This window comes from Chiloscyllium plagiosum, unplaced genomic scaffold, assembly GCF_037043375.1.
Source record: "Chiloscyllium plagiosum isolate Xiang-an unplaced genomic scaffold, Cpla_swu_hap1 HiC_scaffold_7, whole genome shotgun sequence".
Lineage (NCBI taxonomy): Eukaryota > Metazoa > Chordata > Chondrichthyes > Orectolobiformes > Hemiscylliidae > Chiloscyllium > Chiloscyllium plagiosum.
In genome coordinates this window covers 17,825,531-17,844,925 of record NW_028270145.1, presented here as the reverse complement: position 1 = coordinate 17,844,925, position 19,395 = coordinate 17,825,531, and the positions used below count along the sequence as shown (strand labels likewise).

Sequence of the window (19,395 nt, the reverse complement as noted above, 5' to 3'; positions counted from 1 at the left end):
GAAGGGTCACCTCTGTGCTGTAAGCATTTCAGGGTTCTAGGAGTACTGATTATACCAGCAATATTGCCGAAATGCCTGAGTCTTTGCCTCTTGGAATAAGTCAATTCCATAATTTTAACAACCACACTTCCACTTTCTCTGTATCAAATCCTTGAACTGTTGATTTAAAACTGTTCGTTCAACATCAGTAATTCAAGCAGCCTGACAGTTAACTTTTTCCAAGCAGGCCTTGTTCCTCTCCTTGCTGTGCTATAGGTAACTATATCGCAAAGGTGAAATATTACTATTTACCCTGTTAAGTTTTCAGGGTTTCTTGGCAGAACTAGAAAACTCCAGATGAAACAAAATCTAGCGCTTTCAAGGCTGGGCTTAAGATGCAATGATGCAACCAACATAATTAAAAACAGATAAACTCAATGTTTTTGGAGTCTTACTTTGTACAAATTGGCTCCTGTGCTAGCTCCCTAATCAGCATATCATTGGTTTCAATTAGTTTTGGTACATTCTCTTTTAGAGGATAAGGAATTTCTGTCCTTTGCAAGCAGATGACCTCTTTGTTGGCGTGGTCAGGACAGACAGGGATGTTCACGGACAAGGTTGGGCTAATATTAGGGCTTTTGTTATTCACAAGTCAAGTTGTCCAGGGAATAACGGTACTGCAAAAATATGTTTTGTTTTAGCAATGCCTGAGGAGTGAGCTTAGATTGAAATGAGGGACCATTGTCAGATTAGCAAAAAACAATTATAGTGTGTCTCATTATAAGACAACAGCTTGATGGAGATCAGTAACATTTGTTATCACTGCTTAGCCGGACTAAATATATCAGATAGAACAGCAAACCAGGTGTGAAAAACAGAGCCATTCTCAAACTTCCCTACCATTTTTGGGAGAGAAACATTAACTCTGATTTTTGTCTATTCACACAGTTATCATTGCTTCTTCCCTAGACTCAAGGTGGGAAGAGCTTGTGACCATTCATTCCCACTTCAATGTTGGGCTAAATCCAGATGTCAGGAAGTGAGGCTTTTGATCGGCTGGGAGAGAGGAGAGTGAAAAAAAGCACGAGCAAGAGAAAAATAGAGAGAAAGTGAGGGAGGGAGAGAAAGTGAGGGAGGGAGAGAAAGTGAGAGAGGGAGAGAAAGTGAGGGAGGGAGAGAAAGAGAGGGATGGGGGTGGGCAGAGAAGGAGGGATGAGAGCAGGAGTCAACGAGCACAAACAACAAACAGGATGCAATCAATCTGAGTATCTTCCAGGAAACTCAATTCACTTGGAGACAGCGTCTCCTTTAAACTGGAAAGAGGGAACCAAGGCACGACATAATCCAGATTAAGGAGGAAGAGGCACAAGTTGAAACAGAAGTAATATGGATGGGCTTGTTGGACAACTGGAATTGAAGTATTTCAGGTGGGTATGCAAAGCCATGAAGCAGCACTCCTGCTTCTCCAAGTTCCACAGAATTGAAAAGCAAAACATGGCTGATACTGAGCGGGAACATACAGGGTACCCTGCACTGACACCTGGAGTCCCTTCAATGTCATCAAACTCTGACCTCCATTTTAATAAGTTACAATTGCAAACAATAGGCCCAGGAGTACACTGCCACAGCCTTGGTGACAGTGTGTCATTGTCTACACGTTGTGCCACTTTCTACTGGGTGGAACAGCTGAAAGGTCAGCTTTGTGCTTCGAGAATAGAAACAGCAAATTAGCCCATTTTTAAACCATCATTCTTCTCAACAGAAAAGACCCCGACTTGGGTGTGCAGGGCACAACTTCAAAACATGCAGAGGCACTGAACCTGTAAACATTGTGAATTATGAGGAGGATAGTGATAGATTTAAAGAGAACACACAAGAGTGGAATGGTCAGACACATGGCAAAGCAAATTTAACTTAGAGGAGTATGAAGTTAGATATTTTGGTGGAAGAAAGTAGGTGATAGATCTGAGCGAAGGGATGCAATTTTAGGAGACAAGGCAACAGAGAGTGCAAGCAGATGCAAGTCATTGAAGGGGACAGGACAGGTGGAAAAAGTGACTAAAACCATACAATACAGAATATGAAACAAAGAACTGTAAAGGCCAGAGATACGAAATGAAAAGAAAATGCTACATCTGTGGCAGCATCTGTGGAGAGAACAAAACTGAGTTAATGTTTCGAGACCGGTGACCAGTCTTCAGAACCCCTAGTGCAGATCTGAAGAAGGGTTACCAGACTCGAAACATTAACTCTGTTTCTTCTCCACACAGACGCTGCCAGACCTGCTCAGTTTCTCCAGTAATTTATGTTCTCGATACAGTACGGGATCCTGAGCTTACACACATAGCTCAAAAAAATGACATGATGATGAGTCTTGACAAAATAGTGCGCCTCAACCAGAAAACTGTGTGCAAGCCCAGGTCTATACATTAGTGGGAGTGCAGACAGATTTACAAGAATGGTTCAAGAGATGAGGATTTCAGTTATGTAGGCAGGCTGAGATTGTCTTCCATGAGGAAAGGTTTGAGATAGAGGTGTTCAAAAATGGTGGTGTAGGCAGAGTAAATAGGGGAAAACTGTTCTCATTGACAGAATGGTCAACAACTGGGGTCACCAATTTAAGGTGATTAACAGAAGTGCCAATGTCAAGATAAGGAAAACCGTTTCTTCATGCAGCAAGTAGTTAGGATCCGGAATGCCCTGTCTGAGAGCATGGTGGAGGCAGATTGTATAGTGGATTTTAAAAGAAAAGTTTAAATATTTTAACAGAATGTGCAGGCTCGGTGTAAAGGCACAGGGGTAAGACTAGCTGCATTGCCACTGCATGGAGCTTGCACAGACATAATGGACTGAATGACCTCATTCTGTGCTTTAGCTATTCCATCATCCAGACTTGGAAACAGGTGACACTGTCTTCAAAACTGCAGAATGTGTAACATCAGGGAGAGCTTGTTGAAGTGTGAAGAAAACAATGGTTTCAGGAAACCAGGTTAGCATATTAGAACTACATTACCAGGGGATTTAAATGAAACAAATTGTAAGAGGGTATTCAACTGGTAATTTAATAATTAGACAATATAAAGGCAAAAGGTTTGAGGGGTGAGGTTCCTTTGGGGACTTGAGCAAAAATGCAGAATGTTGTTTGAAGATAAAATGTCTACCAGAACCAAACATCTAATGCAGAAACGTTCTTAAAAAAAATAGATGTATCAATACAGTAGTACAAACGCAGCTTCAGATTCAGATACTGCATGCTGCACTGAGCTGGTGCTGGCTGAATAATCTCACCTCAGTCTCGACAACTCCATTCTTGTCTCTGTGCGGAGCTTCGTAAGCTTCCATCTGCTGCCGAGAAACTTTGGCCAGTTTCTCAGCTAATTCTCTCCATCTCGGGGCCACTTCAACGGCAGTGGTGAGGAGGACAAAATCCTGGATGAGCCTGGCAACCAGACCCTGACAATCGAGTTTCAACAAGGCCTGGGGGGGGGGGGTGACAAAGAGGAAAATATTCAGAAGCTGTGAGATACAAACATAGGGTGGTCAGGAAAAGACCAACAGATCCACTGAGCCCATCCCATGCTTGATACATGGAGCACCGTGACGGCTATATGAACCATGGGTAGGTCATTCATATACTCAATAAGATTCTGGTTGTTCCATATTCCAGCCTACTCAGAGAAGCTTTCACCCTCTTGTTGATCAAGAAACTATGTCTTCCTTAAAAATAATTAAGGCTCGGTGACCACAGACTTTAAGTTTTTGGAAATCTCTTTCTCAAACATCTGGGAGCAAAGAATTATTTTCAACTCAGGTGAAACTCTATTTCTCCAAGAGTGATTTCTATTTTTAAATCTGCCCAGTTGAGGAAATGCCTTTTAAACATCCACCCTGTCAAGGATCCTCAGATCTTGCACGTTCCAATCAAGTGGCACCTCACAGCCTCCTAAACTCCAGCAGATACAAACCTATTCCATCTAACATCCCAGGTATTAATCTAGTTAGTGGACATCCTTAAACATTTCTTCCAGTCATCCTGTAGCTGTTTGGTCTTCAGGGAAAGGCAACAAAAAGAGTACAAAAATCCAGGATGAACAAAGGAATGTTACTCTTGAAAATTCCCGAAACTAGTCTGGGAGGTCACATAGTCCAATTGTTAACTACAAAGTTACTAACCTGCTTTATCTCTGCCCCAGTCAGGAACCCCAGTTGCCTGTCAAAGGGTTATAGAGTCAGTGCCCAGCACACCAGCTAGTCACACATTCCACACACACACAGACTGATCTCTGGGAAACGAACTACCTAATAATTCAATCAATTCCTACTCTCTCACACGGTCATCTCCTTTGGTCATCCTCACCTTGGTGAGGCAGATTATCCAATCCTTCATTATTCCATTGACCTTGATCAGCTCAGTTTTAAGTCCTAGTTTCTCTGTAACTACACCAAGAACCCTGAGGCCAAGTAGATCAAGTTCCTTAAGCAAGTGTTCATCGTTGTAATTCTCTACTGGCTCTTTCCAAGGGCTATATGTCACCAACTTAGTGGGTCGGATCAAAACTGGGCCCTGTACCCAAGCTGCAGTTTGCTGTATAACCCACAGAATGCCAAAATGGTGCCCTTTGTCTTGTGCACCAAGATCGTTTCCCTTTTAAACTTTCAGTAACATTCCCCACAAATAACATGGCATTCTGTGACCCAACTAATATGTGTGGCATTTAACTAAATCAATTACAATTTAACATTGTGGTGATATATGTACCAAGCACAACTAAACCTCTTGGCAGTCGACTGCATACCTACAAACACTTCATCCTTACGTTGGATTTTGGCATCAAGTTGCTGGCTGCCTAGAGTCACAAACAATCTGTTAACAAACTGTCCACATCACTGCCCCGGTCATTAAGTAAGACAATTGTAGGCTTCACACCAATCCCTGGGACGATCACCTCCATGATGATACTCATTCCCTTCTGGGCTGTGGGGCTGCAGCCAATACCCATTCCAATGTTACAAATTGCAACTGATATCACAAGACTATAATGTAAAATCTACATCAAACACTGAAGTATTTGTTGCTAATTTGTGTAAGGATAATACAAGGGACAGTTTTAACACTTTTGCTAAATCCTGCTGCTTTTGGAGGATAGAAACATCTCCCAAACTAGTTCTCTCAAGACGCACCAGGTACAGCAGTACTTGCACCTAATGGCAGTGGAGGACCAATGGTAACAATAAGGTTCTATTACAAGGCATTCAATCAACGGAGCATGTACATAGTCTACTGTGGCTATCAATGCAACTGAATTAGAGAGATTGTACAGCCTTAGGATATACTGAAACATCTTCAGTATCAGAAAGCATATCTTTTGTAATAGTCTGCTTTGCAGCTACCCAATAGCATTTGTAGAACTACTGGATCATACAGCTCAAATGGAGGCAATTCAGTCCATCAATTCTATGACCATATCTAGTTAGTCCCACTCCCCAGCTTTCTCTGCATTCAGGATACCCAGTGATATAATTATGATATTCCTGCAGAGGTGGGACAGTACTGTAGGAGCCAAGAAATATGTTGGCAGATAAAATGTGAGTTTCATAGGTGTCTGACGTGGCTCAGTGGGAGCACTCCCAACGTGGCAGCCGAGGGCTGCAGGTTTAAGTCCCACAGTGAAGGGGTTCATCATTGAGGTCCCAAGCCCTAAAGAACCAAATGGTCAATAATGAGGGGGAAATGGGCAGTAGTAAGCTCAACATATATCTTCCTCTCTCCTGCCACTTTTACTCAGCTGTTTTAATTCATATTCTTCATGGAAACTACTTCCAATTAGCAGGGGAAAGAAAGATAGATCCTGTCTCACTCAGGGCTTGGAAAGGCTATTTCACTAGTTGTAACACAATTCCTTTCAGAAAGGTGTTGAACAGTCGTTGAGTGGCTCAACAGTTTCTTGATTACAGGGCTCGTTCAGTCTCCACAATTCAGCAACCTAGATATTTGTCTGTAATTGTTTATCCTTTTAGCTATTGCAGTGGAAGCCGAGATGATGAATGATTTTAAAAGATTTTAAATTAGACAGGCGCTTGAAGGAAACACTTGCAGTGCTATTGGGAGAGCAGGGAACTCACAGGATGGCATTACAGATAAGCACATTGGAAGTGATGGGCTGAATAGCCTCTGTTAGCGCTGCAATGACTGCATCACTGCTAATAGTGATGTTTAAGTACCTGATTCGCTCCACTTTGTGGAGGTAGGGGGTGATGGCTGCGAGGGCGGAGGACAGTTGTTAATACCATACAATATAGAACTAGCAAAAATGGGTCTGGGCAGCTCATGTTAGTGTAAGATCGACAATTGGCGAACTGGCTTGGAACGGTGAGCCGACAACAAAACACTGTGAATGGAGATTACACTGAAAGAAAGCTACAAAGAGGAATCCCCGGGGAAGACTGATATTAAGACGACACAGCAATTCAATCAGAGTGGATAATACATCCATTCAGTTCACTGCACTGTGAAGGTAACAGTGCCTGTGCCCTTAGCTCTAAAACAGACAGGCCAGTTGTCTCCTTCTCAATATCAACTTGCAGTTTTGTTTCATGGTGCCTGAGTCTGAACGGGATGTGGGTAACAGAGAGAGAAAATGAAGTGTCCTCCCCCTCACTTCCCAACCTAAAGTGAAGAAACACAACGGCAGAGACACGTGGAGACAGCTGGGATTCAGGAATGACGACAAGCACACAAGGAAACTAAAACAACTGCAGAACAAACAAAATAACTTAGCCAAATATTAGTTTAAAATAAAAACAATACAAAGTTGCTGCACCGGCTGCACAGTTCAGGACAGACATAATACTCTTTGCATTTATGTGACATAATATTCTTTGCATTTACGTAACATCTTATTGCACTGGTTACAGTAAGATTCTACACTGAGGAGCCTAATGTATTCTATACCAAAAATTAATATCACCACTTTCACCAGTTTCTCTCAGCAGCTGGGATGTCAAGTCGGTATAGCTAAGGCACAGTGAGGTACAGGGCAGCATGATGAGATGCAGGGCAGCTGTGGCACGCTGAGGTGTGGGTAAGCCATGGCATGGCTAGATGCCGGGCAGCTGGGATACAGCCAAGGTGGATGCCCTTTTCCTGGTTTCTGAGCTTACCAAGCAATGAAGCAACGCAGTTGTGTTAGATTTTCATACACTGAGAAATTCAAATAAAATGGTTGCATATGAATGAGAATTGCTTTGGTTTCAGCCCGACACGAGTCTTTGATACAGGCTGTTGCTCTTGTGTAGTATTGACTGAGAACGATGGTGCACTATGAGAAGCACAAACATTTGAAATGAGGCAACAATCCAGGGGCAGGATCATCTAATCAGTCATTCGGGGGCTATTAAAAGATCCAACGATTGTACAGGCATCTTTTCTATAACACAGTTGTTGTGTTCTTGTGCAATCCTGTGCTATATAAAATGTGGGCAATAAAAATAGCACTTAAAGTGTTGACAATGCAATCGCGTTATAGCCAACACTTTAATGCCACCATACCCATATATAGACGGCACGGTGGTTCAGTGGTTAGCACTGCTGCCTCACAGCGTCAGGGACCCGATTTGATTCCTGCCTCGGGCGACTGTCTGTGTGGAGTTTGCACATTCTCCCCACATGTGCGTGGGTTTCCTCCCACAATCCAAAGATGTGCAGGTTAGGTGGATTGGCCATGCTAAATTGTCCCATAGTGTTAGGTGCATTAGTCAGGGGTAAGTGTATGGTAGGGGAATGGGTCGAGGTGGGTTACTCTTTGGAGGGTTGGTGTGGACCTGCTGGGCCGAAGGGTCTGTTTCCACACTGTAGGGAATCTAATCTAAACAGCGTCCCCTATTCGTCAATCACTTTATAGTGAATTAGTGTTGATGAAACGCACATTATAGAGAAGAACCAGTAATTCAATGACCATTCCAGAAGACATGACAATACTTCCCGATAGTGATGCGGATCAGGAGAAAGAGTTTGATTTAAAGCATACCCAAACAGATTGCTTTAAACTGATTTGTATGGATAAAACAGTAAAGCAATTAAGGAGACCCTGAAAGGGGTGTGGCCATGTGCTCTTTTAATACTTAAGAGACTATTCAGGAGAATTGGTGCTCCTGACACCATGCTATGGAATTCAAGTGGTTTCAATGACTCAGCATCATAGTGGAGGGATGCAGAACACATCTTGCGGTATTAATGAATAAACAAAGGTCTGTTTCCATGAAGAAATTAGATTTTTAACCTATGGCTCAGCGAGCATCAGCCACATCATGGTGAGCTATTTGCACCACTTCAGTATTGAGCTTCTAGTAGCTAAGTAGCATCAATGGCATACACAAACTTTCAACAAAATTAAGGCCCACCAGCATTGCCTGGACATCAGTGCCACTCCACTACGATCCATGCTGAAACCATTTTTTAACTAATTTTCATTGCTCCACCCATTAAAGGTGAAGGAATGAATACTTATTTTCCCATGGCCTGCAATATATTGCAATGGGTGGCCTGGAAATGGCAAAATTTCCTCAACGTTGTTATAGAAAATGGGAATATATACACTTCGAAGAAAAAGGGACACGTGTACACAATTATCTGTAGTAATTCTGAACCTTGCAATCTTACTGTATTGTCATGATGAATGTTACTTGATGAGTAAAGCCCGCACAGTGAGTTCTGCTTGAACGACAATGAATTAAGTTGCACAATTTCGGGCTTGGACCATGGTTTCACCGTGATTATAAGAAATGATTTAATTCAAAATCATGACTTGGTGCTTGGTAACATTTCCCTCCATAGTCTTCCATTAGGACATGTTCACAGAAGGTGCACAATGAATACAGTCAACGTATACTCAATGAGGATAGGTTATGTTATTTTTCAAAAGATTCAGTACTGAAAAAGTGCACCACCCCCAGGCCAATTTTGACATTTAATGACTGACATTTAAATTAATCTAAGGCATTCCAAAATTTTACAGACAATTAAGAGGAAAACTGCAGGCTTCAGTTAGTGCCCCGCCAACATTCCTCTGTAATATGTATCAACTACACCCCCTCTCCCTGACGTGCAAAACAGCAACGTGCTTTCTTCAGTTTGAAAATGCAATTAATTATGACAAGCACATCCTGCTTGGATCAAAGCCAATAATTCCTTGAAAACAGCTCATTTCCTTTGTCGTCATTTCTGCTGTTGACAAAGACGAGAGAGAGAGAAAGGGTTCTGAGCGTTGCTTCCCATAGGTCTTGTCACCTTTAAAGGCTGGCATTTGGGGAGCCTGAGCTAAATCCATGGACAAGAGAGAAAGCTAGAGGATCAGATTTGTAAATGCACTGCAACAGTTCAACCAGTTAAAAGAGGCAAATTAGATCTGGCATCATGAGTGTGTTAAACTGACTCAACGTTGTGAAACATTACTGAGCCCTCGATTGAAGAAAGACACATTTCCATTGCACCTTTTATAACCTCAGGATATCGTAAAATCCTTTACAATGAATAAAGTACATTCATAATATAGTCACTGTTGTGTTGTTGAGATGTAGCAGGCAACTTATGTGCAGCAAACTCTCTTAAACAGCTCAAATAACTAAATAACTTGCTTAATGCTCTTTCAGGGACATTGTAGGAGCATCTCACACCCCCAGCACTTCAAGTATGCTACCTTTTACATTTACCTAAGTGCCTCATACAAAAGATGACACCTTTGACAGTGCAGCGTTCCCTCAGTATTGCACACAAGTGCTAAACCAGAATGGAGCTTTAGTTGGTGCTATTCTTGCTCAAGATGGGAGTCAAGGCTGGCAATTGTACAGATGCCAATAACATTGGCTTGTTTTCAGCAGAGTTACACATGTCCGACTCCAATGTTACTATAGACAAGTCCTCGCTTTCCAATTGTTATTTGCAAATATGGCTGAAGTAGCAGGCTAAATGAAGAACAATGTAACTTTTATTATTGTAATGTGTACATTGGAAATGCAGAGAAAATAACTACACTCTCTACATTCCTGACTCATACACACATTATACCTTAAGTTTAGAGATTTCCAAACTTTCTAGTTTAAGAAACGTGATTAATAGAAACAAGAACCAATAGATAAATTCATTGGATTTAAAAGCGAGAAGAGCTCTCCTCAGTATTTCTTCCATAATATACATCAAGAAGAACCTTTTCTGAAGAACGTGCATCCTAGAAAAAATACTTATACTAAGATAGCCACCACATCAAGCTCGGGATGTATGTGTAGCATATAGCAAGGTGACAACTGATGAACAAAGAAACTTACACATAACTACATGCAGTTTCTGTCCACTGAATTGTAGATCGAAATACACTTCCAAAGAGCCACAGCTCCCTTCCTTTCCCTTCAGAAATTGATCTCCAGCTACTCACCCACCCCAGGATGGATGGAACAGAGCTGTGAACTAGCAGCTCCAGTATCTCTGAAGGCCTGATAGAATTGCAAATGAAAACCTGCAAGGATAAGGAGATCATAGTCCAAGATTCATAATGTCCAATCCGTTGTGAGATGAGCTTCCATTTCATACACCTGGCCCCAGTCTTGGATATCTTTTTCAGGTGAAAAAGATAAGGCATCCAAAGCTAACAAAAATGAATCTATGTAGAAATAGAGGCAATCATTAGTGAGGTAGGAGACACAAAGGAACAATAGGTATTGGTGTCAACTGGTGAGATGTGACCAATGGTAGCGCCCAGACACTTGCAATGAGCCTCAGCTTTTCACCATATTTAGAAATGCCTTGTATGAAGGAATAAAGAGCCATGATTTCAGATTTACTGACATCAGCAAGATGGGTGACAAACAAGTATGTTAGTTGACAGCAAAAATTTGCTAAAGTGACACTGATAAATTAAGCAAACAGGCAACATTGGTTCTAATGGGTTCAATGTGATCAAGTGTGAGACCATTCGTCTCAGAGTCAAGAAAGAAAGAAAGGCAAGAGTATTTTCTAAATGCGGAGAAGCTATGATCAGTGAAGGATGATCAGTGAAGGTACAAAGAGACTTAGGAGTCTGTAGACAGATGTCACTGACAACTATTAGATGTGTTAAAAAAAACTAATCCATAAAAATAATTCAAGAGGATTGGATTAAATTACAGCTGCACAGAGTTCTACTTACTCCCCATTTCTAAGCAACTCAGGAACAGCAGATTTGTTTTGCCAGAGCACAAATTCATCTGAATGATACCTGGGCTAATTAAAAGGACAGGTTAGATCATAGGATTAGATCACAGAATCGCTGCAGTGTGGAAACAGGCACTTCGGCCCAGCAAATCCACACCGACCCTCTGAAGAGTACCCCACCCAAACCCAATCCCCGAATTAGATTAGATTACTTACAGTGTGGAAACAGGTCCTTCGGCCCAACAAGTCCACACCGACCCGCCGAAGCGCAAACCACCCATACCCCTACATTTACCCCTTACCTAACACTATGGGGAATTTAGCATGGTCAACCCACCTGACCTGCACATCTTTGGACTGTGGGAGGAAACCGGAGCACCCGGAGGAAACCCACGCAGACACGGGGAGAACGTGCAAACTCCACACAGTCGCCTGAGGTGGGAATTGAACCCGGGTCTCTGGCGCTGTGAGGCAGCAGTGCTAACCACTGTACCACCGTGCTGCCCACTAATGAACTGTTGCATTTGGGAGCCTTATATTTCCTTGTGTATAGATGGTTAAGAGTTGATTTAATTGAAGATACTTTTGATGATTAAAGGCCAAGAGATAGCGAGCAAGCAAGAAACTTGTTCCTTTCATGTTAAGAATACAAAACCAAGTTAATACAAGGATAAGACAACTGGACTTGAGAATAAAATTCAGGGTCAACGTTAGGAAGCACTTCTTCACACGAAGGCAGTGGAAATCTAAACTCCCTGTGCTTAAAATAAATCTTTTGGAGGCTGGAAATCAAATGAAGATTTTAAAACTGAGATTGATATGTGTGTACTCGGCAAGGATGATAAGGCTAAGGAACCAACTGCGCAAATGGAGGTAAGATGTGGATCGACCATGAGCAGATTGAATATTAGAACATACTTGTGGGACGGAAAGGCCTCGTCTTATTTTACACTTATGTAATAACAGCACATTATATGACTATTAGTTTGAGAACTGGATGTGATCTATCCCAGGTTGCTGAGAGGCGCAAGAGAGGAAATATCTGGGGCCCTGACTGATATTTTTGTAGCATCCTTAAACACAGGTGAAGTGCTGGAGGACTGGAAGGTTGCTCATGTTGTCCCCCTGTACAAGAAGGGTAGTAGGGATATTCCAGGTAACTACAGACCAGTGAGCCTGCGTGAGTGGTGGGAAAGTTGCTGGAGAAGGTACTGAGGGTTAAAATCTATTTATATTTGGAAACGAATGGGCTTATCAGTGATAGGCAACATGGTTTTGTGCCAGGGCGATTGTGCCTTACCAATTTAATAGAGTTCTTTGAGGAAGTGACCAAGTTGATAGATAAAGGAAAGGGTGTGGATGTCATATACATGGACTTTGGTGAGGCGTATGATAAGGTTCCTCATGGTTAACTAATGGAGAAAGTGAAGTCACATAGTGTGCAGAGTGTTCTAGCTAGGTAGATAAAGAACTGGTTGAGCAACAGAAGACAGAGTAATAGTTAAAGGGAGTTTCTCGAAATGGAGTAAGGTGACCAGTGGTGTTCCACAGGGATCATTGCTGGGGCCACTGTTTGTGATATACATAAACGATCTGGAAGTTGGTCTGATCAGTAAGTTTGCAGATGACACGAAGTTTGGTGGAGTAGCAGAAAGAATAGGGGACTATCAAAGAATACAGAAGAATGTAGATAGACTGGAGAGTTGGGTGGAGAAGTGGTCGATGGATTTCAATCTAAGCAAATATGAGGTGATGCTTCTTGGGAAGTATATTTCTAAAGCAAACTATACTGTAAATGAAAGAGCCTTGGGAAAAGTTGATGAGCAGAGAGATCTGGGAGTTCAGGTCCATTGTACCTGAAGATGGCTGCACAGGTGGATAAAGTGGTCAAGAAGGCATATAGTATGCTTGCCTTCATCGGACGAGGTATTGAGTATAAGAGCTGGCAGGTCATGTTAAAATTGTACAGACTTTGGTTCAGCCGTGTTTAGAATACTAAGTACAGTTCTGGTCACCAAGTTACCAAAAGGATGTGGGCGCTTTGGAAAGGGTGCAGCGAAGGTTTATGAGGGTGTTCCCTGCGATGGAAGGTGCTATCTACGAAGAGAGGTTGAGTAGGTTAGGATTGTTTTCATTAGAAAAAAGGAGATTGAAGCGGGACCTGATTGAGGTCTACAAAATCATGAAGGGTATAGACAGGGTGGATAGAGATAAGCTTTTTCCCAGGGTGAGGGTTTCAATAACAAGAGGTCACGTGTTCAAGGTGAGAGGTGAAATGTTTAAGGGGGATACACATGGAAAGTACTTTACACAGAGGGTGGTAAGTGCCTGCAACGTGTTGCCAGCAGAGGTAGTAGAGGCAGGCACTGTAAATTCACTTAAGGTGCATCTGGACAGATGCATGAGTAGGTGGGGAGCAGAGGGATGCAGATGCTTAGGATTGGGCAGTAGGTTTTGCACTGGCTCAGGCTTGGACGGCCGAAGGGCCTGGTCTTGGGCTGTAAATTTTCTTTGTTCTTTTCTTTATCCTGGCAAAGTGCAGCTATCATGACTACTGTATCTAGCACATTCTGTGTACAGTAGTTATATAATACCAGCACAGCTATAATGATCCTTCCAAAAGGTAGTCAAAGAGTCTCAGATTAAACAGGACAGACCAATGATCCATCAAGTAGACTTATGATTTATCAGATATACTTCAAAAATTGAATATCTGTTTAATAACAGTTTCAGAACGGTGGTCAGAATAGACTGCATACAAAATGAAAACGCTCCTTTTCGACGTATTAATTAGACTTTCCTGTTTTTAGATGCTTGTGACTCCACTGTGCATTGCCACAATTGGTAATTTAGAATGTTTTGTGAGTTACACTGCCTCAACAATTGAGAAATTTACATCATAGTAGATGTGAACAGATCACTGCATCTTTTAATTGTACATGAATAACAAGTCTGGGGGATACAGAATTGCTTTCTTATGCAATGAGAAACTAGAATTTGGAATGCATTGCCTGATAGGTTATTCGTTACATTGTGAGAGTAACCTTCAAAAGGGAATGAAGAGAAGCAAGTCGCTTCCAACCTGGGCTACTAATGTCCTTTTGGGCAGAAGCTCTGCTGTCTTTGCCTGGTCTGGTCCACATGGGACTCCAGATACACAGCAATGTGGTTGAGTCTTAACTGCCCTCTGAAATGACTTAGCAAGACACTCAGTTCAAAGGCAATTAGGGATGGACACTAAATGCTGGCCTTGTGAATGATGCCTGCATCTCTAAGAAAAACAGCCCAGAAGTTCTGGTTAGAGGAACAGTAAATGCATTCAATAAATGCACGAGGCATGTCTCAGTGAAGCACTCTGGAGGAGAATCTAATACCAGACAGAATGATGGGGAAAAAGTGCAGAAGGGGTTGTCGCCCCAAAAGGCCAGGATGTGGAGGTGCCAGTGTTGGACAGGAGTGGACAATATTGAAAATCACACCACACCAGGTTTGGTCCAACAGGTTTATTTGGAAGTACAAGCTTTCGGAGCGCTGTTCCTTCGACTAGCTACCTGAAGAAGGAGCAGTGCTCGGAAAGCTTGTACTTCCAAATAAACCTGCTGGACTAAACCTGGTGTGGTGTGATTTTTAAACTTCGTCCTTGGAAAGGGATAGTGGAAAATCAACAATGCAAAAAACATCCCTGATATGAATCCACCTGAAACTGGTCAAAAATTATTTTCGACAGGTTGAACCCTTGCTTCTCTGCCACGATACATGGCTCCAAACAGTAGCATTGAAGCAGAAACAACATCAAAATGTATGAGACGTTAACCTACATTGTCCACATGGAGACGAGATGCCAACAAGAAGCAGTTGGGCCACAAAACATGAGACACTGTTGCAATGTCAATGCTGTGTCATTTGCTATTTTGTGTAGCATCCAGCTATTCACTTTCAAAATTTCTCTGTTACTCAAGTATAACTCAACCCTCTCATCTTTCACATTGTTCATGGGATGACAGTGTCACTGGATAGATCCAATGCTAAGAGTGTTTGAAAAGTTGGTGGTGAGTTGCCTTCTCTGACTGCTGTAGTCCATGTACTGTAGGTGCATGCTCAATTCTGTTGGGGACGGAGACCTAGGCTGTGAACAAACATGGATCGTCCAGACTCAGTGAAGAAACAGTGAAATATTTCTACATCAGGATAGTTGCTGGGAACTTGCAGGCAGTAATGCTCATGCATCTGCTATCTTTGTCCTTCCAGATGGCAAAGGTTGTGGGTTTGGAAGGTGTCGAAGGAGACTTGGTGAGTTGTTACAGTCAGGAACAAACTATCTGGACTTATCAATTGTTTTCGTCCCCTGAGTATTGCTTTACTGATCTAGCAATATAATTGCTTGCTCTGATATTTCCCATTTCAAATGCATCAACTGGTTAGCATATGGTAGCCACAGTCTTCAGCCTAATTCTCAGAGGTGATCCATGCACTGTTCTAATTCAGTTCAAGAACAAACCAGATGGGACCCATCTCACAAGGGGAAAGGATTTTTACACCACAGCATGCACAGAACCCAAAAGATCAAATAAATGACTAATTGACATATGCATTCAACAGAACAACAGAGCATAAGGATATGGTAGAACTTCAAAAGGATGTGAGCAGGTTGGCAGAATGCAATGACCAGCGACAAGAGTAAATTTAATGCAAAGTCAGTCATTTTAGTAGGAAGAATGCAAAATAAAGGTACAATTCTTAAGGTAATGCAAAAGGGGAGGGACCTACTTGTAAATGTGCACAATCACTGAAAGTGTACTTTATCAATAGAGGCATCCCTAGCTTTATTAACAGGACTTAGAGCACAAAAGCAACACAGTTTTACGGAAAATGTGCGGAAGTATTTCAGCTTCAACTGGGATGACGGTGTTCATCTGATTGTTACTGTTCAGAAAGGGCATGATGTTCTTAAAGAGGGTGGAGAAAAGATTTTGAGAATGGTTTCTGAAAAAGAATTTTAGATATGTATTTAGATTAAGGGGGTTGGGACTGTTCTCTTCAGAGAAGAAAGGTTTGGGGGAGATTTGATAGAGGCATTCAAAATCATGAGGTATCTGGACAGAACAGTCAGGAAGGATTGAGCAGCAGATGGCACAGATTTGAGGTAATTGACAAAGCAGCAATGGTGACAGGAGGGAAATTATTTTCGCACAGTGAGTGACTAGAGCCTGGCATGCACTTCTGAGAAAGGGGGGTGGAGGCAGGCTCAATCAAGGCATTCAAAAAAGATTTTCTGAAAAGGAAACAATTCCAGGGTTAATGGAGAAAAGATGGGAGAATGGCATCGGGTGATTTGTTCCTGCAAAGGAATAATAACGCAATGTCACTGACACGATGGGCTTCTGCGTGCCTCAGCCATCCCATGACTTCATATTTCCACTGGTGTTCACACTTACAGTGTGCAATGAGGAAAGTAAGAACCAAGTAGATCATCACATCCTTTAGGGATCATGTTCAATGCAGTCACCACTGCTTTGGGATAAGTCTCATGGCGGTTCACAACAGAGTTCTAGGTTCTTCAGTTCTAGCTACTCACCAACATGGAGCCAAAGTAAGAATCTTGCATCTACAGTGAACAGCTATTGCTCAATGTGGAAGTCTCTACTGTGATGCTCTCTGCCAACTGACTTCTGAACAAAACTCACAAATTATTTCTCTGGCCCTCTTTTCCCCCACCCCCACACACCATGTCCGTCCTCCCATCCTGACAAACCCCTGGAAGAAAACACAAGCAGAAAATTACATATTTCCACTTCCTAAGATGAGGTCAGCTCAGTCAGTCAGTCTGTATTTCTGACCTTCCTGGAAATAGTTTCCTCGAAAAGAATTCACACACAGGTAGTAGACACTCCAAGTACTGTTCAAAGCCCAGAGATCGAGATCACACAAAACATATAGTGAAAGTTCCTCACAAGGCTGCATGGATTCTGTCAGGATCCTCAAGGTCAGATTTAAGATGCTTCCTAGTGCAACAGCCCCACTGAACACAGATGCTCTGGGCCTCTGTTGCCATGGTTAGGCTCCAATTTATGAATCCACAGTTAATTCACCAGAATTTCAACAACTCTCCTTTAGTCATGTCTGACAGACTGAAAAAGAGAACAAATAACGTATCCCCCTTCTTCTCTGGCTGGAGTCTTTTTAAAACGATCAGCGTGGAGAGATTTCACATGCAGGGTTATAGTACATGGCGGCAACAGATTGCTCGAATAAGAAAGGACAGCCCATTTCCCAATCTTGTATTCGTCACAAATACAAAAATCATTTCAGATTCAAGTGCTGAGGATATTTAAAAGGGAAATGGAGAGAGAATCTGTCACAACCTACAAGAATAGGTGGCATGGTGGCACAGTGGTTAGCACTGCTGCCTCACAGCACCAGAGACCCGGGTTCAATTCCCGCCTCAGGCGACTGTCTGTGTGGAGTTTGCACATTCTCCCCGTGTCTGCATGGGTTTCCTCCGGGTGCTCTGGTTTCCTCCCACAGTCCAAAAATGTGCAGGTTAGGTGAATTGGTCATGCTAAATTGCCCATAGTGTTAGGTCCGGGGTAAATGTAGGGGAATGGGTCTGGGTGGGTGAGCTTCGGCAGGTCGGTGTGGACTTGTTGGGCTGAAGGGCCTGTTTCCACACTAAATAATCTAATCTAATCTAATATACTGCGGCTCTCACCATTTTAGATTAGATTCTCTACAATGTGGACAGAGGCCCTTCGGCCCAACAAGACCAACCCTCCAAAGAGTAACTCACCCAGACCCATTTCCCTTTGACTAATGCACTTGACCTATACATCCCTGAACACTACGGGCAATTTAGCATGGACAATTCACCTGACCTGCCATCTTTAGACAGTGAGAGGAAACCGGAGCACCCGGAGGAAACCATGCAGACACGGGGAGAATACGCAAACTCCACACAGTCGCTCAAGGCTGGAATCAAACCTGGGACCCTGGTGCTGTGAGGCAGCAGTGCTAACCACTGAGCCATCGTGCCACCCAACATTGTTCCGACTGATCCCCAGATCTCTAAACCTTACTGAATACAAGGAGTCCATTCTGCCCATTCTTCCTGCCTGAAAGAACAGCCTTGCTGAATCCCACATCCCTGCTTTATTGTTTATAACTCTGTGAAGTCCCCCATTTCCAGCAATTCTTCCAACTCCTTTCTAAAATGGTTGATGGAATCAGCTTCCAACTGCCTTACTGAGTCAAGCATTTCAAATCCCAATAACTGACAGAAAACATCTCTCATCTCCCCACATTACCTTCACTCAATGATTTTTAAAAAACCCACTGGCCTATGGCCTCTTGACCCCATTAGCCAGAGGGAATAGTCCTTTTCTCTCTTTATCAAAAGCTCTCATCATCTTGGAATTAGGTCACCCATTAACCTTCCAGTTCCAAGGAGAACAGACCCTAATTTTTCCATTCCTGCATTCCCAAGTGAAGTCCCTCATACATTGACAGTGACAGGAGAGTTTGAGAAAGCAGTTCGTAAAACACATGGGTTCCCAGCTTTTATGAAAAAAGTAGCACAAAGTATAAACACAACCAAACTTTGATGAACCTGTGAGGAATTCTGCCTTGGCCTCAACTGGAATATTATGGCTGATTCCGGGCCCTACAATGTGGAAAGGCTGTGAAAGCATCAGAGAGAGAGTAAGAGAGTGAGAGAGAGAGAGACAGAGAGAGACAGAGAGAGAGAGAGAGTGAGAGAGAGAGAGTGAGAGAGAGAGAGTGAGAGAGAGAGAGTGAGAGAGAGAGAGTGAGAGAGAGAGAGTGAGAGAGAGAGAGTGAGAGAGAGAGAGTGAGAGAGAGAGAGTGAGAGAGAGAGAGACAGAGAGAGAGAGTGACAGAGAGAGAGAGTGACAGAGAGAGAGAGACAGAGAGAGAGAGACAGAGAGAGAGAGAGAGACAGAGAGAGAGAGAGACAGAGAGAGAGAGACAGAGAGAGAGAGACAGAGAGAGAGAGACAGAGCAAAAATTATTCATAAGCATTGTTCCAAAAGTGAGGGACTTAAAGTTGTTGATAAGATTGGGGAAGCAGAGAAGATTGACAGAAAATTTGACAGAGGAATTCCAATTCATGGTAGACAGGGAGAAAGTGTTCTCATTGTGTCAAACATCAGAAAACACTGACAGCGGTGCATGCATATACTGAGCTGCCAGAGGAAGATTAGATTAGATTAGATTAGATT

General features: G+C 42.6%; 1 protein-coding gene across 3 annotated transcripts in view; it reads right to left on the bottom strand.

The window, feature by feature from the left end:
• LOC122551354 (SH3 domain-binding protein 4-like) overlaps positions 1-19,395 on the bottom strand; it is a 65,045-nt gene that overhangs the window by 8,681 nt on the left and 36,969 nt on the right. For all 3 annotated transcript variants that reach the window (XM_043693095.2, XM_087988776.1, XM_087988775.1), the window contains exon 4: positions 3,268-3,456. In XM_043693095.2, coding sequence (XP_043549030.2) covers positions 3,268-3,456 — 189 coding nt within the window. The remainder of the gene's footprint in view (positions 1-3,267; positions 3,457-19,395) is intronic.